A 27,491-nucleotide genomic window follows, 5' to 3' on the forward strand; every position below is an offset into this window, starting at 1 on the left:
CCCCTCCTGGTTTCACCTATCACCTTCTGTTCCTCCCACCTCTCCCCTGCCTCTTGCTCAGCATTTGTAGATTTTCTTTTGTTTTAGAATATGCCCAGACAGTATTAAAATGCATTATCTCTTGGAAGAGAAAATGTGCAGATGCTGGAAATCCAAGCAACACACACACAGAAAATGCTGGAGGAACTCATCAGGCCAGGCAGCATCTGTGGAAAAGGGTACAGTCGACGTTTCGGGCTGAGACCCTTCGGCAGGACCGGAGAAAAAAGGATGAGGAGCAGATGTAAAAGGTCGGGAGGGGAGAGGGGACAGGTGTGTAAAAGGGCCCGAAGGACCATTGGGGACCCAAGTCACCCCAACCACAAACTGTTCCAGCTGCTACCATCCTGGACCAACAGGCTCCGGGACAGCTTCTTCCACCAGGCCATCAGACTGGTTAATTCATGCTGACACAATTGTATTTGGATATTATATTGAGTGTCCTGTTGAACATACTATTTATTATAAATCACCGTAAATTGCACGGTGCACATTTAGACGGAGACGCAAGGGAAAGATTTTTACTCCTCATGTATATGAAGGACGTAAGTAATAAAGTCAATTCAATAGGTGGAAAATGTGAAGGGCTGAAGAAGGAATCTGATAGGAGAGGAGAGTGGACCATGGAATGAAAGGAAGGAGGAGGGGAATTAGCGGAAGGAGATGGGCAGGTCATGAGTACAGAAGAGGAGAAGGGGTAGGAGGACTACCACAACGGCGGGAAAACAAGATGTAATTGAACCTGTAGCACATGCCGATCTGCAACAGAATCGCCGAAATCGGGTTAACATTTCCACCCGATGTGTCCATCTGATCTGGGTCACTTGCAGTACCTTTAAGTTTTGATTCGATTGGTAGGGGGAAAAGAATTCTGCACTAACAGGTATTACTTCTCCATTCCAGAGTTCCAGATAAGACGTGAACTTCAGACTTAAAATGATAAACATTGTTGCTCCATTTCACGCCTTACATGGCCTTGTATTAAGTAGATTTATGTTGTTATTGGTGCTCAGAATCAAAAAGGAATTTTCGCAATCTGCCAGTCACCATTCTGTGCCGCATTTAAGTTTCTGAAGTGCCTCCGAATTTCCTTTAGCTCCGAATCTTGCAAAGTCTCTATTTTAAGGTGCGCAACTTGCGAAACCTGTTTTACCTTTCGTAGTCACCGATTAGATCTCTGGGATCTCATTTCATGATTTTAATCACTCTCTCTGTGAATACTTTATCTGATTCTGCTTCTGTGAGGTGGAATGTTCTGCAATGTTAAAAACCACATAAATATAATGATTCATTATCGCTTATCTCAGAATCGGATTTAATCATCAGCGTATGTCGTGAAATTTGTTAACAGCGGCAGCGGTAGAATGCGATACATAGAAAAAATAATTACAGTAACTATATATACAGTATGTATATTAACTTGTTAAATTAAAAGTAGTGGTGTAAAAACAGGAAATAATAAACCGTGAGGAAGCGTTCGTGGGTTCAATGTCCATTTAGCAATCAGGTGGCAGAGGGGACGAAGCTGTTCCTGAATCGCTGAGTGTGTGCCTTCAGCCTCCTGTACCTCCTTCCTGACGGTAACGATGGAGAAGAGGGCGTGTCCTGGGGAATGGGGGTCCAGGGTACTTTGGCCAGCGTTCTGCTCTCTTATCTTCAATTGATCGGTTATATGTAAAGAAGCGGCTCCCTGGTTGAGCTGCCTGGTTCAGAGGGCATGCCCTATCAGGAGAGGCTGGACAAACCTGGGTTGTTTTCTGTGGAGCGGTGGAGGGTGAGGGGAGATCTGATAGAGGCTTATAAGACTATGAGAGGCGTAGATGGAGTAGACAGGGAGTATCTTTTTCCCGAGGTAGAAATGCCTAATACCAGAGGGCATGCATTGAAAGTGAGACGGGCAGGTTCAAATGGGATATGAGGGGTAAGTTTTTTACTCAGAGAGTGATGATAGAGGCAAATATATTAGCAGCTTTTAAGAGACGTTTAGATAGGCATATGGATATGAAGAAGATGGAGGGATATGGACATTGTGTGGGTAGGAGGGATTAGTTTTGGGGTTTTTTATATACCTTTTAGCTGGCTAGGCATAACAGTGTGGGCCGAATGGCCTACTCCTGCGCTGTACTGTTCTATGTACATCAATGGAAACATGGGTTTGTCTGCTTGCAATGATAAACTGCCTTTAATGCGGTCAAATATCCCCTAATTGCTTATCCCCAGTTCACAGGAGGAGCATTTAGAGTAGATGACCGGCAGCTTGATAAGAGACACAGGTTTTAAGCAACGTTTTAACACCGGTTGGGACTCACACCACTGAGACCTAGCCGAGTCTGGAAAAGCAGGTCTCAGTTCTGAAGGTGCTGCGCCGCGCCCTTTGACTGGGAGGGGTCGCTGTCTGCGGAGGACCCGTGACTCTGCCTCCTTCTTGCCCGCCACGTCATTGGTTTCCAGGTGACCTGCGCTTGTGTATGGAGACGGAGAGCGGCTGCAGCGGCGGCGGGGTGAGTGCGGCTGAGGTTCGGGAGCCTGGAACCGAAGGTGGGCGCTCCGATGGCAGCGCACAGGAAAACGGACGTTAAAATGTACGAGTTCGTTCTGGGTGCGGGGGCGGTAAGGGCGAATGCGAGGTGATACGGCGAGCAAGGATGGGTAGGACAGGTGAGGAAAGGATGGGCCGGGTCGGGCTTGGGGGTCGTCAAGCCACTTCCTACCTTCATATGCAATGAGTTATTTTCCAGCATTCATCATCCTCTCCTGCAAATGCAGGTAATGCGCAGGACTGTAGTGGACACAGACAGCAGGTGGTACGGGACCTCCCTCTCACCATTGACCGGGTGTGTTGGTCCTCTATTGTCACGTTAGCGTTTCTTTTTGTACACTACTTCAGATTGTACTGCAATATTTGCAGCATTTTGCTGTTTGTACACATGTTAGAAAATAGTACAGCCCGGAAACAGGCCCTTCAGCGCGCGATAATGTGGCAGGCCAATTAAACTAACCATTATACGCCCAACTAAACTAATTCCTGTGAAATGCCTGCATTACCAACCCTGACAGTGATTCTAGGCACCTAACACACTCTGTGTATTTATTATTGTCATGTTTACTCTGAGAACTTCCCACCAGCACAGGATTTCATTGTGCTGTGGTGTATATGACAATAAGCAAATCTGAACCTGATTTACAGAAAGGAAGACGTGTTGTCCTGTGGCCAGCGGTTGTTTTGTGCCAGATTAAGAGTGAATTGGACAATTTGTTGTTAATTGGGAATAGAAGCCTTTATTGCAAGGAATTTAGAGTATAAAATATGCGGACGTGTTGAATGGCATAGAGTTGTACTACAGCACAGAAAGAGGCCCTTTGACCCACCTAGTCCATGCTGAACTGTTGTTCTGCCCAGTCCGATCGACTCTCACCTGGACCTTGGCCCTCCGTTCCCTCCCCATCCATGTATTTATCCAGATTTGTCTTTCATGTTGAAATTGAACCCGCAATCACCGCTTCCGCTGGCAGCTTGTTTCATGTTTGCATCACTCTCTGAGTGAAGCAATTCCCTCTCAATTTCTCCTTATCTATTTCACTTTTTACCCTTAACCTATAACTTCTAGTTCTAGTCTCACCCAGCCTCAGTGGACAAAGCCTGTTTGCATTTACACTATCTACTCCCTTCATAATTTTGTGTAGCTCCATCAAATCTCCCTTTATTCTCCTGTGCTCCCTTCATTCTCCCACATCTAACCTATTCATCCTTGCCCTATAAATTCAGGTCCTCAAGTCCAGAAACATCCATGTAGATTTTCTCTGTACTCGTTCAATCTTATTGATCTCTTTCCTGTGGATTGGTGACCAGACCTGTACCCAATGTGGGGAGTCTGTACTTTAGTACTGTGCAAAAGTGTTGGTCTTCATATTAAAGGAATGATATATTTTCTGATGGTGTCGTGGCATCAGTGCTGGACTTCCAGGCAGATGGTTCTGAGTTCAAACCCAGCCAGGTCCCAACCTGGGCAGCAGCAGTATCTGCGGGGAAGAAATGCCTGGCAATCTGCTTCCGATTCTTGCCATGAAAACCCTATGGACCCTATGGTCCATGAGGTCACGAGGAGTCTGACTCGACAGAACCACAGCAACAAATATTTGCTGAGCAGATTCGTTAGGTAGATTCCTGCAATGAAGGGGTTGATGGATGAAGAAAGTTGGGGTAAGTTGAATGGGTATAGTTTGGAAAAATAAGTGATCTTGTATGAAACACAAGACTCTGAGGGATTAACAGATGGATGCTGAGGGTATGTTCCTTTGAGGGGCTATTTAGAAACCAGCAGCATGATTTCAAAACAAGCCTTAAGATAAAATTTGCAAATCTTTGGAATTCATAACCCAGTAGACCTGTGGCGATGTAATTAAAGATGGAGAATGTCAGACATTTAAATCAGAAGGGATTCGAGGCAAAGAACAGGAACATGGTGGAGAGGCCAATATCTGATCAAATGACGGAGTGGCTGTTTGACTGCTATCATTCTTGTTTCATCTGATATGATGTAATCCCACTACCTGCGTTCTCGCCCACAGTCCTTTGTCTTTCTCGGTGCTGGATACTGGTTAGATTTACCCTTGAAGCATGCACGTCTCTGCTTTTAACATGTGGTCTAGTTCATCCTGTCATCTTCTGTCTGTGGAACGTTGGCCTGTCCCCTCCACACATTCTTTGTGATCTTTATTGCTTTTGTACAAGATAGCTTTTTATTAATAAAGTGTAATCTTAGTAATTAACATACAGCATAGAACAAACAGTGCAGCATAGTATATTTCCTACGGCCCACAATGTTGAGTCGACCTTTTAAGATTCAAGAATCAAATTTAATTAAAAATGTGTGCCTTGAAACATACTGTGAAAGGTGTGTGCAACAACCAACACACCCAAGGATGTGTTGGGGGCAGCCTGCAAGTATCACTACACACTATGGTGCCAACGTAGCGTGCCCACAATGCTCGGCAGAACAATAAAACACCAACAGAAAACGAGCTCCATTCTAACTTCTCACCGATGCGCGCGCACACACAGTCCCTTAACCTCAAGGCAGGACTCCAGCCTTCAGCAGACATAGACTCTGGTTTTGAATTCCCCAGTGGATTCTTGGAGATTCCCTCTCCCCCGACTCTACCCCATACCCCAAACACTCCCCCTCCTCTTTCTTACCGGCCATCTCTCCCTGTCCCACTTCCCCTCTCACTATCTCCTCCTCTCTCACCACTCTCTTCCCCTCCCCTCTCTGTCTCTCACCCACTCTTTGTCTCTCACCCCTCTCTCCCCCCTCTGTTTTCCACCTCTCTCTCCCTCCCTGTCCAACCTCTCTCATCTCCTGCCTCTCACGTTTCTCTCCCTCTCTACCCTCTTTCCAACACTCTCTCTCCCCTGTCGGACTCTCCTGTCTCTCCCTCTATCAACTATTCTCTGCCGCCTCTCCTCTATCACCCCCATCTCTCTCCCACCCACCCCCTCTCTTCCTCACCCACCGCCCCCCTTCTCTTCACTGGTCAATGTAAAACCGTCCAGTGATTAAATTGGGGGATAGCTGAGTGACACAGCTTGAAGGGTTTGTTCCATGCTGAATCTCAATAAATCAAATTTGAACACTACCAATACTACTACAATAGTATAAAACTGCGTATTAGTTCCTAACAGTTATCAACAGAGGAATTCATCCAGTGTACTCTGCTGTGCTTTTGATTCACTGTAAGTGAACAAATTCTGCACAGATAATGGACTGCCTTCATACAATGATATTGACGATTGCATCCTCCAAATCTTCATCTTCATTGTAACGTTCAAGATGATTGTTGATACCTTCAAATTTCTTGTAGTTCCTTAATTGCCAAAGTAGTGAAATTGTTTCATTTTCACCTTCAGATGTCTCAGGCATGTCCAAGCCTGAATGCTTGAAACCGCAGTGAGTAAAACAGTTCTGAATTGTCTTGCAGCTTATTTTTCACCAACTATCATTGCTTTTTGAACAAAAACACATGCAACTTATGCTATTTCAAAACTATTCGCCCTAACCACCGTGTGTAACCGGCTATGCAAGCGTTATGCGACTGAAGCTAAATCCACTGTATTTGCCAAAAGGGAGAGGGAATGACGGGGCCTCAAACTCGGGCCTCACTGATTAGCGACCCAGGGGATAATTCCTCCTGCCCACATGGAGCTCCGACTCTGGAACTCACTTACCTGGTCAGGGGCTCTCTGTCTGCCTGCCACCTGACCACAGATGTCCCACATCCGCGTTGTTGGCCTTTGAACGCGGAGCGGAAACTTCGACTCTGGCCTAAACTAATTTCCCCACATCCCTGTCCCTAAACCCTGACCTGATCTCTAACTCACTTCTCTGTCCCCAAAGCCATCCTTATGAACCTAAAAAGCAATTTGAAAGAAGCAACTAAATCTGAGTCATGACTCAATGGAGTTCGCAGCTTGGCGCCATCTTGAATCTAAGATGGATGTAGGATAACCTACTCTATGGTCAATCTTCCTTTCCAAGTAACTTTCCACACTTCCTTCATCTTTGTGCCTATCTAAGAGTCTCTTACATACCCCTAATGTATCTGCCACTACCACTATCCCCAGCAGCACCTTCCATGCACCGACCACTCTCTGTTAATTGATTAAGAATTTCTATTAAAATGATATGAAGCATTGCAAATAATTATTAGATTTCTTTTTCATTTTGTTCTTGTATTGATCACATATGTCAATTTCTACCTGTGTGGCACCTAAACTGCCAGCTAGTGGCTGTTCCGTCATCTTTAAATTGCCTGAGATTCAACACTGTTTTAACAGAGTTCTCCTCCAATTAAATGTTGTGAAGATCACAGCTGTTCCTTCAGTTGACTCCAAGATGAGCCTTGGAGGATTTTTCCGCAGCATTGCAGCTTATTGTTACATCTGCAGCTTTGTGCAACTCTGCTATGCCGTAGCTTGTATTGGGTTGCATCCTCTTTTTTTAAACTTCTAATACACCCCTGGCTCTCCTTCCTAGTCCTGGTCTGTAAAGGTTTGGTTATTCAAACCTTGCTTGTGTCAAAACCCATTTTCCACCATCCTTTTCCTTTTAGAATTATTCCAGAGGTAATTCTGCCTTAGGCTGGTTAGATTCTGAGCTCTGAATCCCGTCCTTGGGCCATTCATGGTTTCGGCCACAAGCTTATCCCTGGTTTGTCTACTCTAATTTTAAGTAGATCTGTTTCAGATTTTGTTAGGCAACTTTATGAAGTGCCTTGGCAGTTTTTGCTCAGTTCAAGGCTTGTGATACATGTTATTGCTGAACAGTGCCTGCTGTTGAGAGATGGTGGCCTGCAAGAAATAATTTTTGTGCCAATTACCTGTACTTCTATAAAAAGGGCACTGGGGCTGATATCGATCTTCAGAAAGAGGGATCCAATATTTTAACAGAAGTTAGGGCAGAAGTTTAAACTACAGTGGATTCTAGTTAATTGGGACACATTGGAACTAGTATATTTTGGCCCAATTAAGCAGCTGTACCAATTAGACAAAGTTTCATGAAAATAGTTCAAAAGATATTTAAAAAAAAAGACAAACTGACTGATAAATTTTGTGTTTAAATGAAATGCAGAACAGATTAGAACATTGCTAGTAGTACTACAGTACTATAAAATGGTGTATTAGTTCCTAATGGTTATTGATGCAGGAATTCATCCAGTGTACTCAATGAACAAATTTAGCACAGACACCGACTGATGTGTGATAATGGACTGCCTTCATACAGTACTATCGACAATTGCATCCTCCAAATCTTCATGTTTATTGCAACATTCTAGATGATTATTGATACCCTCAAATTCTTCGTAGTTCCCAACTTGTTGAAGTAGTGAAATCATTTTATTTTCACTCTTGATTGTTTCTGGCATCTCCAAGCCTGAATGCTTGAAACTGCAGCGAACAAAACAGTTTGGAATTGTCATGCTGTTTATGTCTCACCAATCATCAGTGACAAAAGCACTGCTTGAATACAGACATAGACAACTGACGGTATTTAAAAAGAGCTCTAAGCACAGTGTAGCCTCTAACAGGTACATGAGTGTGCACAATTGATGCTAGTAAGGACCAATGTCCCAAATAAACAAAAGGAATTCCTGTTAGTTTTTGTCCTTTAAGGGTCTATTTATTTGTTTGTTGAGATACTGCGCGGAATAGATCCTTCAAGCCATGCCGCCCAGCAACCCCCAATTAGCCCTAGACTAATCATGGGACAATTTACAATGAGCAAATAACCTACTAACCAGCACGTCTTTGGACTGTGGGAGGAAGCTGGTGCACCCGGAGAAAACCCACGCATTTGATAGGGAGGATGTATAGACTCCTTATAGGTGAACTCCAAACTCCGAGACCTTGAGCTCTAATAGCGTCACGCTGCCGTTGTCCCAAATAAGTGGCTACTCCAATTCGCGATGGGCCAATTAATCAGAATCCACTGTATTTACCAAAGGAAGCAGAAGAATTGAAAAAACCTGTTTGGTAGCAAGTTGTGTTCTAAAGATTACAATCTGAAAGGGTGTGATGGAGATTATTTCATAATCTTCAAAAAAGAATTCTTAGTCGCATGGTTCTGAGCAAAGAACAGAGGAAGAGAGTAATAAGCCATGTTTTTCAGGAGCATAATTCATAGTGACTTCTTTCCATGCTTTCTGATACTGTGAGAGTCAAGAGTTTAGCTGGATCAGATTTTGGCTGTTGTTTATTGTGATATTTGTATTTTAGAGCAGCTGACTGACCCAGTTTGCTCAGTGATTGTTGTCAGAATTGGAAGCTGTTCCTTTGGAAGTAATACAGTGGTGTAAGTTTGGTCTTCTATTTCATTAACAACTCGTTCTGTTCCATGATTCTTTTTCACCTTGCGATTGAACATTTAAACCCCTAGCTAAGACTGGCAGGTTAAACTCTTGATAAGACTAGCATGTACCCCATTGTTTATGGAAGATTGAAAGCTCACCTGATTGAGGGGTTCAAGGTCAACAAAGGAATTGTTGTAGGGTTACTGAAGAAAATTCTTTATCCTAGTTAGGAAGTGAGTAAAGCCTGCATCAGTAAGGGTTGACCATGAGTGTTGGATCTTAGCTGTCTGGATGTGACATGGAGAGTAAGCGGTTGCCTGTGTAGCAAGCTTCCCCCGCTCCATGCACCTGATAAGCCCAAAGGAATGGCAGAGACCGATACGGTTTAGTACCAGCAGCGTTGCAGGAGTTGCCAGCCAGCATTGAACTCAACATAGGGCCTTAGGGACTCCACATCCAGAGTTTTCCCTGGGGCTTTCCTCCTGAAGCAATCCCCATGAGTGGGTATAGCCACAAGGCAGTGGACGTTCGAGTTTTCCTTCTCCTGGATGAGCTGCCCACCATGGCTGACAGGCCTCCATTTGCCTGAAGCCACTGGTTTTAGGGCACCAGTAACCCACCTTTGCCCCTTCTGTCAGTAGGAATGGTTCTGCTGGGCTTAGTAGCTAAGCCAAGTGTGAACTCCAGGAGCTGGACGTGATTGTCAGAGGCTGTTTGAGACGCACACCATTGGGAGCATTTAATAGCTGATGGGAGCTTGTCCCCATTACCGCCCCCAGCTATAACAACCTTAAGGAACGTATTTTAGCTCAATCACAGTAAACAATTGGATTTTTGAAAAATATCTCTGCCTGCCTGTGTGCGTGCGAGTCTGTGCGTGTGTGTCTGTGTGTGCGTCTGTGATGATGTCTTTTTCATGGCTTTTACAAGGCGCGGAGCGCGAGAAAGACTGTGTGGCGCGCCACTCCTCACACAGACATTTTCGCAGTATTTTCCCTTCATTTTTTATGATGTTGAGTTGCGATCTCGACACTCAACCCGGCACGGATGGAAAGCTAACTTGGGAGCGGACCCGACTGGTTTCGAACCCGGGAACCTCCGCTCCTGGGTCCAGCGCTGATGTCGTTGTGCCACCTGCCGGCCCTCAACTGGATTTTGAAATTCGAGCTGAAGCCTTTAATTAGACATTGAAAGACACAAGGGGTAAGGATTCAGATTAATTTATTGTCATATGTAGCGGGGTGCAGTGACATTCCTCTCTCAGGTGAAGCTCACACAGTAAACAACATAGATGATAATAAATATCAAGCACAAAAGCACCGAAACGAAATATATTAATGCTAGAAAGTGTAGTTAATGACAAAGAAAAATTGTGTTTGCACAAAATCCTATGGCTATGGGAAGGTGGGAGTTGCGATAACTGGCCAAGGCTGAAGCAGCTTTATGGGCTACTCCTGCGTCCATCTTTTTCAACTTGTTTTATTTAAGGAATTTGAGCATCACTGTCTAGGACAGGGGTAGCGAACCTTTTTGAGAGCATGTGCCCAAATTGGCGATGATCTTCTAAAGGAATATTCTCCAACATCCCGTGGTAATTTTGCATAGAGATTATCATTGATTAATGAATTAGTAATGATAATTGTGGACTTTTTATGTTAAGGGAAAAGGATGAGTCCTGTTGCTGATATGTATTCATTGTTTTACTATTAATAAAAAATATCACAGCATTTTTGAAAACTTGTAAAGAAAATCAGTTTACTTTTTAAAAAGAAAATGAAAAATAAGAGCATTTCTAAATGCTATTGTTATTGTTGCCATTTACCATCCACATACTGATGTGCACACCCGATTTGTGAGGATTTCAAAATATATCATCCAACGTTACATGTTCTTGCAACCATGTCGCTGGTGCTGAGCTGGTGTGCGACGTTTCCTGTGCAAACATCTCACTGCTGTCGGGTTGTAAAAACTCATTTGCTGCTTCATTTGGCAATAAAGATAATAATTATTTGTCTTTCTTTATCTTGGGTGAGGTTGAAAGAATTGGGTGGCACTGCGTGTTGTGTGCCAACAAATCATTTGCAAGTGCCATTAGTTCCTCACCTCATATTTTAGGGCGACACTTACTGACTATCTCAAATGGCTCTGAACCAACTGGGTTGCTTGCAAAGTAATTCCACAAGGCTCAGGCATGATTCAACCAAGTTGTGACTCGAGACATGTAATCCAGACATGGTAAGGGGGGGGGGGCAGAGATGAGAGTAGGAATAGGGGCAAGACAAGATACTGGAGGACCTCTGGGTTGGGAGGCTGTGCCTTGTGTTGTGCTGCAGGGTTGATGTCAGGGCTCCAGCTGTTCACTATCCACATCAATATCTCCAAGACTTGATATTACAGGGACAGCCCAGTTCATCACAGGCAAAGTCCTCCCCGCCTCTGAGTACATCTACAAGGAGCACCACCACAAGAATGTAACATCCATCTTCAAGGACCCCCACCATCCAAGCTATTCTCTCCTCGCTGCTGCCATTAGGCGGGTGCGACAGGAGCCTTGGCTCACACACCACTAAGTTCAAGAAAAACTAGTTCCCTTCAACTATCAGACTTCTGAATCTGCGCAGATAACTTTACTCACCTTAAGTCTGAACTGGTTCCACAACCTACAGACTTACTTTCAAGGACTCTGCGACTCAATCTCAGCATTTTTAAAAAACATTTGCACAGTTTGTCCTTTTGTATATTGGTTGTCAGACTCTGTGTAGCTTTTCATTGATTTATTGAGAGTGGTAGGGAGTGTCTAAAACAAGAGGGCTTTAAGTGCAAGGTAAGGGATTTGAAAGGCAAACTTTTTCATTCAGGCAATGGTCAGAATCAAGTACATGCTGTGTTAGATGGTGGAGGGAGGTGCTCTCACAACATTTAAGAAGCACCTAGACAAGCATTTAAAATGCCAAGACAGGGAAAGCAATGGACACAGTTACGAGATGAGTATGAATAAGAGCATTGCTCGGCATGGACACGGTGGTTCAAAGGACCCATTACTGTGTCTTATGACTCCATTTGTAATATAAGATGTCTCCACTATGGTAGTTGTCCACTTGCAGGTAGATGTCAAGGTGACAAACTGTTAATCCGAAGGTTAATGCACTGAATCACTTTTGCACACTTATACAGCATGAGTTCCCATCACTATTATTTAAAATTAGCATAAAGGAAGTATTAATTCAAACCTGGGTTTGGTTTATCAGGCCAACGAGTAGAAGTATTGTTTATTCCCTTGACATTGATTGGTACAAGGTGCAGACGAGATGATACGGGGGATAAGTGGGAATGAAAACACAAGAGTTCTCATAATTGAAACTGCTAAATTATTGCAAACGAATAATAGTGTGTGTTCTTTCCAAACAGATTGGCACTGAAGTAGCGGACCAATAACACTCAGGACAACATGAGGAAGAGTGGGATAGCGAGTCTGGTCTGTGAGCTTGCACTAAGATTGTTCCTGTTTGGGATATTCCTGTGAGTGAATGAAGTAAACTTATTTTGAGTCCTTTTACCTAGTGTTAACTCTGAGCACAGTTGGCTTGTTGCCCAGTGTAATAATTTGTGACAGGTCATTCCAAAATGATTACTAGGGAAATCCTGAGAATTAACAGATCAGTAGGGAAAGGGAGGAAGTAGTGAAGAGGAATTTCAGTGGTATAGCCAGGGTTAAACTTTGTGCTATCTTGAAGCTAGGGGCCATTGTTGGGTAATGCAGAGGGAAGATTCTCTTTCATAAATTGATCCAATACCTAACCTGAAAGAGATTGTTTATTGCCATTGGCTGTGGCATTCCCCAGTACCAGGTTCTTCGCCTTGAGTGTATCGGTTTTAACTAGTGTTTCATAGTTACTAAGCTCTTTATGTAAATGATATATTGAATAAATATGATGCCTGGCAACATTGGATGAAAGTTTCTTCAGTCTTCATCTGACATGCTTCTTTTATTCTGTAGGATTTCTGAGACAATGACTCCATTCCACCGAATTATCCATCCAGAGGAGATGTGGCTGTACAAACACCCTCGGAGTGAGAGGGACACAGTTCCTACTTGGCACATGTTTGTATGTAGAAGATTACAGAGTTCTTTGTGCAGTCTACTGATAAGACCTTTGGTAGTTAATGGCATATAGCAGTTATTGGGCAGCTAGCTGAACAACCTAGATTAGTATAAGCTGTGCCATTCTGGATGGTTTTCCTAGCCCAGGGATGTTCAGTCTACTTCTAATGCTTCCAAACCTTGCCTTGGCTCACACTAGGTATTTCAACAGAGTCTGGGATGAATCTGTTATTCTGGTCTATACATTTCTATTCAGACAGTAGCTTCATCCATCAGCCAGCGGATGATGTTGACTGTCATTTAAAAACCTTACTGCTATATCCTGCTTGGAGCGCAGGATGATCCTTAAAACATTTCAGCAAAAGTTTTTCTTAATAGCAGTAGTTTGCAAAAGTCAGTAAACGTTATCAACACAGGTGCAAAGTGCTTGAGGAACTCAGCAGATCAGGCAGCATCTATGGGAATGAATACACATTTCGAGCCAAGACCCTTCTTCAGCACTGAACTGGAAAGGAAGGGGGAAGATGCCAGCGTGAAAAGGTGGTGGTGGGGAAGCGTAGGAGGAATAGTGAGAGCGTGATAGATGAAGCCAAGTGGATAGGAAAGGTAAAGGACTGGAGAAGAGGGAATCTGACTGGAGAGGAGAAGACCATAGGAGGAGAATGATGGGAGAAGTGATAGGCAGGTGAGGAAAGGAGGTAAGAGGCCAGGGTGAGGAATAGAAGAAGAGGAAACATTAAAAAGTAAACAATATTTGTTTCTGGAGGATGGGTGTAGCTTAAAATATTTAAATTTTTTTTAGACATTTAAAACTATTTTATTAGCTGTTAATGATGTTGACTTGGGATTTCAATTGGGAACCTTGCCCCAACTGTCAAATATCATTCCTCAGTAGGGAATCAGACAGTGAATGTGGTGGCTTTTGGCATTGGTAGCCTAGTAGGGATTGCTCTGTTCCCTCTCCACACCTAGACTGGTACAAGGGTGGTGGACACAGCCAAATATGGAGCATGCTGTACTGACCTGCCACCTGCCTCTCACTGGCAGGGCAGGCTGACTGTCTGGAATGTCTGCAGACAATTTATCATGCCCACCATCTTCCCTGCTGTTGAGCAGACACTAGCTTGGCCCACCCACTGCTCTGTGTTTCCTTCTCTTAGCCAGATGAGCATCTGGATCATGGGGGGGACGGGTAGCACTTGGTATTGAATGACCAATGTCAGCAAACTTTAATGTTGCAGAATCTGCTGTTTCCACAAATTGCAAGTTAAGTCTGTTGGTCACATTAAAATCATTTTCATGTGTAGTTTTCACTTCATATTTGTCCATCTTATAAAATGACTGACAACATTTATCATTCATCCTTGCACAGGCCATTTCCTTCTTGACACCATTGATGGCAATACTCCTGATGAAGGTGCTGAATAGAACAGAAGGTGGCGACGTGAAGGAAGGCTTTTTGGGTGAGGAATACCATTTGCTTCAGTCTTGCATATTGTCAACATTTTGTCAAAGAATAATCTTATTGAAAACTGTGGTGTGAACTGCATCTCAAATTAACCTCATCAGAGCATCCAAGATACTTTACAGGTCATCTTGTTTTTGAAGTATCATTGTGGTTATTTAGGGAGAATGAATCGGACAGTTTTGTATAGATAACAAATATGTGGATGGTTTTTTCTGTTTTATTAACGTTTGGAAGATGCCTCTTTGTCAGTTTGAGTCACCATCAGTATAGCTTAGGTAATGCGACCTTCTTCGGCCTGATTTTGGCCAGGGTTTTTACAGCAACATTACATTTGGCCAGTGTACTTCCAGGTCAGGTAGTACCATGGCTAAAGATAAAAATCATTTTTATTCATCCATTACTCCTCAGTGTATTTGTAATGTTCAAGTGGTCCAGTCGGCTTGAGTACCTTGAGTGATTTTGCTGATCTGCTCAATTATAAACTGACACTTGGAACATAGAACCTAGAAATCCACAGCACATTTCAGGCCCTTCGGTCCACAATGTTGTGCCAACCGTGTAACCTCCTCTAGAAACTGCCTAGAATTTCCCTACTGCATAGCCCTCTATTTTTCTAAGCTCCATGTACCTATCTAAGAGACTCTTAAAAGACCCTGTTGTATCTGCCTCTACCATTGTAATTGGTAGTGCGTTCCACGCACCCGCCACGCTCTGTGTGAAAAACTTTTCTCTGACATCTCCCTTGTACCTTCTTCCAAGCACCTTAAAACTATGCCCCTTCATGTTAACCATTCAGCCCTGGGGGAGAAAACCTCTGGTTACCCACACAATCAATGCCTCTCATCATCTTATACGCCTCTATCAGGTCACCTGTCATCCTCCGTCACTCCAAGGAGAAAAGGCCAAGTTCACTCAACCTATTCCCATAAGGCATGCTCTCCAATCCTGGCAACATCCTTGTACATCTCCTCTGCACTCTCTCTATAGTATCCACATCCTTCCTGTAATGAGATGACCAGAACTGAACACAGTATTTCAAGTGGGGTCTAACCAAGGTCTTCTATAGCTTTAACATTGTCTCACTGCTCTTGAACTCAATCCCACAGTTGATGAAGGCCATCCCAACATATGCCTTCTTAACAACACTGTTAACCTGTGCAGCAGCTTTGAGTGTCCTATGGACATGGACCCTAAGATCTCGCTGATCCCCCACACTGCCAAGAATCTTATCATTAATATTATATTCTGCCTTCAAATTTGACCTACCGAAATGAACCACTTCACAGCCCGGTTCTGCCTCCTATTGATGTCCCACTGTAACCTTTGACAACCCTCCAGACTATCCACAGCACCCCAGCTTTTGTGTCATCAGCATACTTATTAACCCACCCTTCTACTTCTTCATCCAGGTCATTTATAAAAATCACAAAGATGAAGGGTTCCCAGGACAGATCCCTGCAGAACACCACTGGTCACCGTCCTCCATGCAGAATATGAACCATCTACAGCCACCCTTTGCTTTCTGTGGTCAAGCCAATTCTGGATCCACAAAGCAAGGTCCCCTTAGATCCCATGCCTCATTACTTTCTGAATGAGCCTTGCATGGGCAGCCTTATCAAATGCCTTACTGAAATCCAAATAGAGTACATCCACTGTTCTACCTTCATCAATGTGTTTTGTTACATCCTCAAAGAGTTCAATCAGGCTCGTGAGGCACGACTTGCCCTTGACAAAGCCACCCCTAATCAGATTATGTCTCTCCAAATGCTCATAAATCCTGCCTCTCAGGATCTCTCCAACAACTTGCCCACCATTGAAGTAAGACTCACTGGTCTATAACTATTGGATACAATAGATTTGCTCTTGATCTTGAAATATTTCAGTTGAGACTGACTGTGGATTTGGACAGTTGTCTCACTTGCTGTGTTATGGAGACAATTAGCCTTAAGTTTGGGTCAGTTGGGTGGAGATGTTGTTAAGAGTCAAGGCAGCTTTGTGTTTGAAGGGAAAATATTCCCTCCTCTGTGCCCCTGTATCAGGGTGGAAAAAGCTTGTAGCTTTTTTGAATTTGTCATATCTTGCAAACTATTCCATGCAAAGATTTTAGCTTGTTGTAATTTTGCTTATCAAAAATAATCACTGAATTTCACTTGCAGCGGCATCTATGGGCCTGGTTTTGAATGGAGTGATCACAAACACTGTTAAACTGGTGATTGGAAGGTAAGGAATGATCAGATCATCTGGAATCTATTAACTAATAACAAAAATATTTAAGTTTAAAGAAAAGTCAGCTTCCAATGATTAATTCTGGACAGATACATTATCAAATTAAAAATACTTGCTGTTCTGTTGATACTTTCTTCCCCTTAATTTCAATGTGGCTGTTCTGCCGGAAAACTTGGAAATTCTAGAAAGTCTGTGGTCTAGTTAGACTCCTTGAAGTGCCAACTGGTACAGCCAGCATAGCAGAAGATGCAATGATTGTATTAATTCATCTGTCAATGGTGATCTAATAACCTTTGTGAAAATCTGTGTTTAAGCTTGTTAGAAGGGCTGGCACCTAGGCAGTAGGTCTATCCTCATGTTTTGACAGCTTTGAATTCACTTTGTCATCTTGAAACTTTCAGAGTGGCTCAGGTATGTGGAAAGCAACAGACCTTAACATTCTGCTGGAATGCAGCTACAGCAAATCATTTTTACCTTTGTTGGTCTCCATTGAAGGGTGTTGTAGCTGGTTCTGACTTTTACCCAGTGGCAAATGATTCCCAGAATAAGATTTAATTATTTGCCAAATAATTCATTATTTATTAAAGTCCCAAAATGAATTTCTGAAGGACGCCATTGATAACCTTGCTGACTCAAACTTGTATGTCATTACTTTTTGCCTCCTTTCTTCCAGTCAGTTCTTAGATTTTAACAACATCACGGACACTACTGCTTTCAACTTGCAGAGACCTTGTGGTAGATAATCAAGTATATTTTTGGAAGTGTATGCAGATATGTACAGTGCCTCTTGTAAATAAACTATATTCATCCTTGTGTGACATTATTTTTGAAGGGTATGTTTGGACTCACATATGTGCCTCACTCTAGCCCTTTGCTGGATCCCTGATGATTTTCTCGAGCCTCTCCCCCTTAATAATTCTGAAGTTTCACATTCTGAAAGTGACAGCATCAGTGTCAGAGGAATGTACCGCTGTCAGCTGGCCCTCCTAAAAGCATAGCAGATCCCTTTGTTTTGGCACAGCCTGTATATTTATGAATATGTTCATGAAGAAAGGTAAAGAGAAAATCTGAAGTTACGGTAACGGAATAAACTGAAAGAGGTAGAATTAAAAGTCCAAGAATGTGGCAGGGCCACTGGGAAGGGGATGTGAAATAGGTGATTGGATTAGAACTCCCACTGGTTCCCCTCCCCACCTCCATCTCTGTCCTTTTTTTCTGTTCTCTTCTTGAACCATCTGGCCCCAGTCAGCATGTACCTTTTCCCCTCTCCCACCTCTCTATCTGCTGATCAGCCACACTATCTTCCCACTGTTTCCCCTCCTGACCTCCCACCCTTTAGTCCATTCTTCACCTTGGGTCCTTGGTTGGTTCAGAAGTCCAATGGTAACAGAGAAGAATATCTCAATGCTGTTGATCTTGGCTGTGCCTGATGGTAGCAAGTTTACATTCTCATTGGTCTGTGGACGAGGAAGCTTCTTTTGAATGTTCTGTTGGATTTATTTTGTGCCTTTCACTACTTTCCGGCATCCAAATCCATATGTGACTCTAATGTATTGTGATAGGAATGGCAGACTGGGTAATGGTGCTATATTGACCGGTGCTCACTGCTTGCAGGCCTCGGCCAGATTACTTCTATCGTTGTTTTCCGGACGGAGTGGTGACAGAGGACATGCAGTGCACAGGCGACCCTGCTGCAATACTGGAGGGGAGGAAGAGTTTCCCCAGTGGCCATTCTTCATGTAAGTATGTCACCATGTACTATTCATGTTCCCCTGTAGAAACAGCCACATAGGACTTGCCATTCTTCAGTGGTAGGTCAGTGCTTAAAATTAACATCATTCAGGCTCAAGTTCAACTAAGACCATTTGACACTGCTAAAATTTTCCATAATGCCCTTGCTGCAACTGTGCTTCATCTTTTCTGCATTTCATGATGCTGAATGTACTGGATGTCACTTTCCAGTCACTGAAACACTGGGAAATAAGTTGTTGCACAGTTCCTCAAAGGGAGGGATATGGAGGATAGTGAGCTCGGGGAGGAATATGTTGATAATTCGGAGAGTATCATTTTTAAGAAGGTGGAGGTGTTGGGTGCTTTGGACAGCGTAAGGATGGATAAATCCCCACGTGCAGACGAATCTATCTTGAAATGGAATGGGGAAAGAAAGGGAGAAGATTACTGGGGCTTGATGGAGATATTTGCCAGGTAGCAGAAGGCTGGAGGAAAGCTGATGATGTTTCTGTATCTAAGAAGGGCAGAAGGGATGAGGCAGGTAGTTGCAGGTTGCTGTGCTTCACATCAATGGTAGGGAGATAAGTTGAAGAAAATTGTCAGGGATGGGCTTTGTATACACCTAGAAAGGGAGTCATGGCTCAATGTAGGATGGTGGGGGGGGGGGGGGAGTGGGTGGGTAAGGAGAATCCTGATATTAAAGATAGCATGGTTCTGTGTGGGGCTTGATAGGGAATACCCAATTCACTAGTTTGATTGAGTTTTTTTCTGAGAAGGTAACAAAAGGGATTGAAGACAGGGTAGTGGATGTTGTTTTTATGGACGTTGTCAAATGCCTTACCAAAATCCTGCATGGGTTCTTTGTTTTATGGCTGCTGGTAAGGAGATGAATTTCAAAGTTGTATGAAGTATGCAAACTTACAATAAAATGTACTTTGAACTTTGGTAGGCTGGTACTGAAGGTTAAGGCAAACTGCCTAATTGGGCCCAAAAACTGGCCTGGTGAAAAGGGGTGGAGGGCAGTGGTGGAAGTCTGTGACTAGTGATGTACTCAGGGATTAATGCTGGGGCCTTTGCTGTTTGTGATGTATGTTAATAATGGATGTGAATGCAGGAAATATGATTAGTAAGTTTGTGGATAACACAGCACTGGTGTTGTGGATGGTTGTAAGTTTACAGCTGGATATAGTTCAGGTGGACTGTTGAGCAGAGCACTGACAGATGGAATTTAATCCTGACAATGTGGGTGAATCATTATGGAAACTCAGCTGAGTGTAGCAGATGTTCAATAAATGGTAGGCACCAGCAAATTTTGATGCACAGAGGCATAGGTGGCCAAGACCGTAGTTCCCTGGAAGTGGTAACATGTGGACAAGGTGGTGAAGAAGGTATACAGCATTTTTGGCTTCATACATAGAGGAGGAGAATATAAAAGTTGGGACTTTACAAAGCAATCTTTAGGCCACTCTTGTGGAGTGCTGTGTGCAGTTCTGGTCACTACACTATGAAGGATGTGGTTGCACTGCAGAAAGTGCATTGGGGATTCATCAGGATGTTGCATGGATTTTAGTCAAGGGGAGAGATTGTGTAGGCCGATCTTGTTTTCCTTGGAGCAAGTAAGGAGGTTGACCAGTGACCTGATAGATAATGAGAGGCATAGATAGGGTTTGTTCATTCATTATGTGCCATGGGTGATCATGGTCTTTCCATGACTATGACTGTTCTTGGCAAATATTTCTACAACAGCGGTTTGCCATTGCTTTCTTCTGGGCAGTGACTTTATAAGACAGGTGACCCCAGCCATTATCAATACTCCTCAGAGATTATCTGCCTGGCGTCTGTGGTCGCATAACCAAGACTTGTGATATGCACCAGCTCATCATACGACCATCCACCACCTGCCCCCGTGGCTTCATGTGACCCTGACTCAGGACGGGACAGGCAGTGGGGGTGGGGTGGGGGCTAAGCTGGTGCTACATCTAGCCGAAGGGTGACCTGCAGGCTAGTGGAGGGAAGGGGCATCTTACACCTCCTTTGGTAGAGATGTATCTCCAACCTGCCACCCAATAGATAGGGTAGATTGTTAAAATCTTTCTCACATCAGGTACATTATAGTTTCAAGGTGAGAGAAAGGAATTTTAAAGAAATTGGACATGATAGATCAGGAAGGATTAAAGGGGGAAAGGTTGGCTTTACTAGTCAGGGAAAATGTCCTGGCAGTGCTCAGACAGGACAACTGGAGAGCTAATCTACTGAGGCTTTATGGGAGGAATTGAGGAATAAGAAAGGGATGACCACCTTAATGGGACAGTTTTAAACTACACCTAATAGTCAGCAGGATTTAAAGGAGCAAATTTGTAGAGAGATTGCAGATGGTTGCAAGAAACAAAGTTATGATAGTAGGTGGGATCGAGGATAACAAATGTTGTTCTGTTGTTTAAGAAAGGCTCTAAGAATAGGCCAGGAACTTATTGGCGATTCGCTCTGATCGCAATAGTGGGTAGTTATTGGAAGGTGTTCTAAGGAACCGGATAGATAAATATTTGGATAGGCAGGGACTGATTAGGGATAGTCAGCTTGGCTTTGTACGTGGTAGTTCGTTTCAAGGAAGCACCAGGAAAGTTGATGAACGCAAGGCAGTGGACGTTGTCTACATGGACTTTCGCAAGGCCTTTGACAGGGTTTCACATGAGAGATTGGTCAAGAAGGTTCAGTTGCTTGGCATTCAGGATTAGTTAGTAAATTGGATTAGACCGGAGGTTCCCAACCTTTTTTAAGCTATGGACCTCTACCATTAACTGAGGGGTCTGTGGACCCTGGGTTGGGAACCCCTGGACTAAACATAGGCTTCATGAGGAAAGACAGGGGGTAGACATGGTAGTAGCAAGGATGAATGGTGAAATACTTAAGGGAACTTCTTCACTCAGAGGATAATGCGAGTGTAGAATGAGCTGCCAGAGCAAGTGGTGGATGTGGGTTTGATCACAACATTTAAGAGAAGTTTGGATAAGTACATGGATGGGAGAGGTATGGAGGGCAATAGTCTGGGTGCAGGTCAATGGGACTAGGTAGAATAACAGTTCATCATGGACTAGGCAGAATAACAGTCTGTTACGGACTGGATGGGCTGAAGCACTTGTTTCTGTGTTGTTCTCTATGAAGGGAGAGGTTTTCTAATGCAGAGTTGGTGGTTGTTAATATTTGAAATGTCGCTAATGGAGGTGCTGGAATTTCATACAATTAAGAGGCATTTAAACAGACTTAAGTAGGCAATGTATATAGTCTTCATGCAGGTAAGTGGAATTAGTGAAGATAGACAAAATTGTTATCGTGGAAGTGGTGGGCTCTTTCTGTGCTGGACAGCTGTGACTCTAAATCATCCATAATCTGTTTGAGTTGCAGTACAGGATTAAAAGTTAAAAGGCTACTCTTCCTTTGTGTCTACAAGCAGGAGTTGCCATAGGAATCGAAGTACCTCTCGATTGTTTGCTTTGTACAAGGACAATTTCTGAACTGAAGGAACTAACTGTGGTCCTTTACTGCTCCCTTGAGGCTGCTGTGTACCCACTAAATGCCAAGCTGTCATAATTTCAGCCTAATTCCGTTTATTTCAGTATTGATGGGAATACTGTTTTGTAAAAACTGAAGCTACTCACCTCATCTTGGAATTTGCTTCCTTGAAGTTAGCACCTTTCATTCATTCATTTTTCCTCTGTGTTGTCAGGAGTTGGAGGCTTTTATGTGGACTGTCAGTGTGTGCAGTCTTAGACTATCATTTCATGTTCGATCTCAATAGATTTCCCATGTTGCTATGTATTTGGTCCTAAGTATCATCAGTAGATATTATGAATAAATGAATAATGATGTCTTTTAAGAGAAGAAATATTTTTTGAATTTCGATCTATTTTCAATATTTAATGAGTTTCTGAGAAACCTAAAGCCACCTTAAAAGAAATCTGCATGCAAGGAGAAAACTTTGAATGAAACTGTATTAATGGGATCATAATTTGAATATTTCTGACTTTCTCAACACAAGGTACAATGTGTTAGCTTCTCTTGTTATTGACCTATTCCCAGATTCGCTTTCTGACATTTGATAGTCCTGTGTTGTTGACCCATTATTATGGGTCACATTAATAATGATTAATCCTGAGTACACTCCTGTGGACGTTATATTCTATGCTTGTGAAGTGGGCCAGGATTGCTTCAGAATCTTCTTCTTTAATTATACTTGCAGTTGCTTTTGCTGGCCTTGGTTTCACTGCCTTCTACTTGGGAGGAAAGCTCCACTGCTTTGCGTCAGGGGGACGAGGAAAAGGATGGAGGCTGTGTGTGATGCTAATGCCACTCTACGTTGCAGCCGTTGTTGCCCTATCACGTGTCTGCGACTACAAGCACCACTGGCAAGGTGAGAAGATGGGCACAGTACCTTAACAACTATACCCACCCTTTCACTTTGTTCACAACTTGTTCTAAATTTCTTTAACTCCATGCTTCCCACCATATCAACTACTTCCCAAATAATGACTAGTGCACATAGAACAGAATTCCTGGCAGAGTCCGGTAAGCTAAGTCAAGAAAAAGTGTTCATTGTCAATTGACCCTGCCCTCTCCATGTATAAAGCTCAGGCAAATATATAAAACAGGTGATGCAAAATTTGTTGTTTACTGTATTCATTCTTGCCACTATATATATATAGCTAGTGAGGGTGCCGAGACTTTTGCATAGTTCTGTATTTGTCATTGTGGAGCACAGAATGAGTTGGTAAATCTGGTGGAAGCAGAGGATGTGTTAGGAATGGTGAGGGTGAAGCACCCTGGGAGGAATGTGGGACAGGTAGCAGAGAAGGAGTGGTATGGGCGGAATTGGGATGGTTGCAGACTAACCCAGCCCTGTGATACCAGGCCAAGGTAATTTGATTCCAAACATTTGGTTTATTGATCATTAAAGAATGCCTCTCTGGTGCTTCCTGCTCCTTTCCCCTTTTCCCAATCATGAATCCCCTCTGCCTGCCCCCTCCCCACACTCAACCCCAATAGAGACCCATATCAGAATCGTCCTTTACCTGTCCTCGAGAACTCTGCTCAGTGTTCCAGTTCTGGCCTTGTGTACGTCCCTGATTTTTGACTCTTCTGCAGTTGGAGGCTGTTGGTCAAATGCTTAATACCCAGTACCTTCCAAAATCTGACTGCCTTCGTTTTTCCTCACGGTTCTGACAGCTGATCTATGATCCCAACAATGTCTATTACATTTGGAGCTCTCCATGTGGCTTCCTCTACATCAGTGAGACTGAGCGTTGACTGGGCAAACTGCTTTGTGGTGCATCTGTCTTCTGACTACCATGGCTATCTGGAGCAGAATCTTCCCCAGGGCAGGGGAGTTTGAAACGAGGGGGCATAGGGTGAGGAGGGGAAAGCTTGAAGGAGGCCTGAGGGGCTGCTTTTTCACCCAGAGGGTGATAAGTATATGGAATGAGATGCTAGGGGAAGTGATGAAAGTAGGTATGAGAATATAATTTAAGAAGCACTTGGATAGGTATGTGAAGGGGGCGGGATTGGGAGATGGTCTGAATGCAGGAATTTGGGACTGGGGGCTGGGTGGACACTGTGGTCAGCATAGACTCATTGGGCTGAAGGGCCATACATGGAGCAATACATCTGCGATGTATTCCTCCATGACTCTGGGAGTAGCCTGTTTTGGATAAAGTGGATTTATATGCAGGGAAACCTCTTGTTCTCCATGATCAATGTGCTTCTTTGTCTTGCAGATGTGCTGTGTGGCTCCCTGATCGGATTAACTCTAGCCTACACCTGCTACCGTCAGCACTATCCGTGTCTGTCAGACCCTGAATGCCACAAACCTTATTCAAAGACCAAACTCTCAGCCACACAAGAGCGCAAGCTTGCAAACCCTGGTTTCAAGCTGGATGTATAGTGAGCTGCCTGCAGTAGGGTTACTCCAGTTTATTCCCCGCCATGTACACTTGCTTTCCATTTACTTTTAGGCAACATTTGCACATATTCATGATGGGACCTTTGGCAACACCGTAATAGTGCACATGCACACACAGCCCCAAAAAGAAGTGCAAAACAAGGGAATTAAATGGACCAGCAAGAGATGAGAGCATTTCAAATTTTATTGCTTCATGGAGTTAAAATGGTTGATCTTATTAACCTTTTATTTTTAAAATAAACCTTTTTATTTTTAACCAAAAATACACCAATAAGATATAGATGGTGTGAAGGCAATAGTTCAACATGGTTGTAATAAGTAAATGCATTTTAAAATCTTAGACAGCTCCCCTTCCAAAGGTGCTAACGTTTTTGGTATAATTTCTTAATGAACTGACTTGTATGATGTGATTAATCACTGGGAACAAATGGTTGCATCAGTCTGCCCTATCCAAACTCAGCAATGATCAACCAAGTGGTTGATGTAAATTTCGCAGTAAAACTGTTGAATGCGCAGGGCATGTCACAATCTATATTATAGAATGTGCTTGCCTCTCAGGCAATTTTTTTTTTCGTCAAAAGGGAAGCTATACAGTCTTCTACAATTTTGGGACAAGGCTGAATTTCCAGGTTTGGTATCATAAAAGGTTAAAACAGCCGAGCTGCCCGTGCATGAGCTTCATGTGCAGCAGAGTCACATTTGTGCTGTTGCAGTGACATTCTCTTCCAATTGTTTTGTCACTTCGACAAGCAAACCACTGCCAGTAACGCTGGCTGCAACTGCCCTCTTGGATTGGTATGGAGTTACCAACATCTCTTGCCCTTGATATAACTTCAGTTTTTTTTTGACACGGCAGACCTTTATGCTGCTAAATAGTTTGTTCGCTTACTTTAAAGTGCAATTGAGGCACATAAAACTGAAATTGGAGAAGGGTATTTGTATCTAGTGGGATTTAATGTCAAATCTCAGTTTAAGTGACCTGTGTCCAGTTTGACTGAAGCTCCAAAACTGATTCTAGACTTTATTGATAATCACATATAAACTTGTCAGCCAATATTTCCCAGTCTTTGGAATTGCACCCTTTCATTACAAGTCTGTGGACAGGATTTGAAAAGATTTCCTGCATTTTGTTTGCACTAATTTAATTTGTAGCAGATGTTGAGGGGATGGCAGAACTACTATTGACCTTGGAGACACAAATCGAATTAGTTTACCTTGCATCACACCAGTTAATTTGTCATCAAAGGGGACCAGACTGACACATGTATTAATGCTCATTATGAGGATCACGGTTTTGCAGGGACTGAAAATCAGTCTGTTCCCTGTGGGAATTTGGATATTGTTCTTGAGGCTGCTTATCACCCTGCATTATCCCATCTGTCCCCCGCCCCCCCCCCCCCCATGTGGGCAAAACCTTGCAAATTGTACTTCCATATACAGCTTTGTATTGCAAAGCAAATGTGCTGGTAAACCTGTGACTATTATACTGTATTTATGTTGTTTCAACTTTTTAATGCAGAATTTTGTGTATTGTTTGAATTCTCCTTTTGGTATAAAGGTTTGGGAGTGGGTGGTAAAGGTGCAGAGAGGAGAAACGCTCTTAAATGTGATCTTCACCAGAATATTAACATTCCACTTACAGATGGCTATTGACAGGTGATAGCCATTGATCAAAGAAACCTCCTGCCACCCACCCAGTCATGGAATGAAGATGATTGGCAAAAGAGATATGAGGAAAAATTCTCCTTATCCTTGGGTTTGGGTCTGGAAATCACTGCCATTTGCAGTGCAGGAGGCAGTTTTAATTGTGGCATTCAAAGATCTGGAAAGATTCTGAAAGGCAAGAATTTGCAGTGACTATGGGGAGCAGGCAGGGGCGAGGGACCAGCTAAATTGCTCTTCCACAGAGCTGGTGAGGATTGGGCAGCTTTAACAAACCACTAAAGCCTTTGACTCAGTTGGTGTAGCAGTCCAATACGCTGAAGGATGGTGTTTGGAAAATGTTTTCTCAAACCACATCTTCAATAATTATGGTGGGTGTAAACAAATACACCAGCAAGACCTGTGGCAAGGCTCCTCACCTCCTTTACAACTGCAGAGATGTTTCAATGCAATTGAATGTACAAATATCATTATTTGCTTTGCACTTCCAACAAAACTTTAAATGCTCAGAGGGCACACTTTTGTACAGACTTCATCTTTAATAATATAACACAGTCAAAGTCTTAACCACAGCTGATAACATCACAGTAACTTAAGTTGTTTTTCTAGCCTTTTGGGCTGACTCAGACTTCATTCCTCTTCACCAGAATCCACCTGAATAGAAACACCATCTAAATTCAGGAAAAGTAATGACCTTGTAAGTTGTGCTGTCTCCACTTGTGGTTCTATAGTGCCTTGTGCAGGACCTATTTGGGCAAGTGTCAGAATGCAGGTAACTGTACATAAATTTATTGCTTCTGACCAGTGCTTTGAACAGGCACGGTAACAGGCTAAAAAGTCAGAGTTCAGTTCGAGGGAAAGAAAGCACAGAGCAGTGTGTGCAGTTTGGGTGATTTCTGTTCTATGGCTCTGGAATGTGAAATTCAGCTGAATGCAGAATGTATCAATTCACTGCCTGAACTGTGAATGCAAGAGAGACTAAAGTTTTAGTCTTGTGTTGATCATACTGTCTGAACAAAGAAATCTTAAACTTGTGGATAACTGTGTCTAATAAAACTAAGACCAATATTTAAAAAAAACTTTATTTCTTGTTTGGGCATTAATAAACCATATCTTAGATGTTGAATGTGTTTGTCCTGTACAACCAAAATTGAAGTTGGGACAAAAGTAATCCTCTAGCAACAAGGCATTTTGAAAAGCATAATCTTCGCATAATAACACACAAAATACCAGGGCAACCTTAGTGGGTCAGGCAAAATCTGTGGAATGAAATGGGCAGTCGACATTTCTGGTTGAGATCTTTCTTCAAATTGAATGCACAGCAGAATTGATGGACCAAATGGCCTAAATCTGCTCCTTTATCTTACAGTCTAACTGCCTAAATTTATGTTGCAGCATCTCATTTCCTATGTATAGCCATGTCATTGGTACTGATGTGACCTCTGACCATTGGCTGTCATCTT

General features: G+C 43.1%; 1 protein-coding gene across 5 annotated transcripts; it reads left to right on the forward strand.

Moving 5' to 3' along the window:
* The first annotated feature begins 1,569 nt into the window (after window positions 1–1,569).
* On the forward strand, window positions 1,570–27,491 carry LOC140201817 (phospholipid phosphatase 5-like). Of its 5 annotated transcripts, XM_072266517.1 has the most exons (9): window positions 2,478–2,621; window positions 5,948–5,987; window positions 12,295–12,405; window positions 12,884–12,992; window positions 14,361–14,451; window positions 16,613–16,676; window positions 18,297–18,421; window positions 22,651–22,821; window positions 24,182–27,491. In XM_072266517.1, the coding sequence occupies exons 3-9, from the start codon at window positions 12,335–12,337 to the stop codon at window positions 24,346–24,348; spliced, it is 798 nt and encodes a 265-aa protein (XP_072122618.1). In that variant the 5' UTR covers window positions 2,478–2,621; window positions 5,948–5,987; window positions 12,295–12,334; the 3' UTR covers window positions 24,349–27,491. The 5 variants fall into 5 exon arrangements, with proteins under 5 accessions (XP_072122621.1, XP_072122620.1, XP_072122618.1 ...); XM_072266520.1 differs by lacking the exons at window positions 2,478–2,621; window positions 5,948–5,987 and adding an exon at window positions 1,570–1,619; XM_072266519.1 differs by lacking the exon at window positions 5,948–5,987 and having other exon boundaries at window positions 2,475–2,540.

Source organism: Mobula birostris, chromosome 8 (assembly GCF_030028105.1).
Source record: "Mobula birostris isolate sMobBir1 chromosome 8, sMobBir1.hap1, whole genome shotgun sequence".
In the NCBI taxonomy this organism is placed as follows: Eukaryota; Metazoa; Chordata; class Chondrichthyes; order Myliobatiformes; family Myliobatidae; genus Mobula; species Mobula birostris.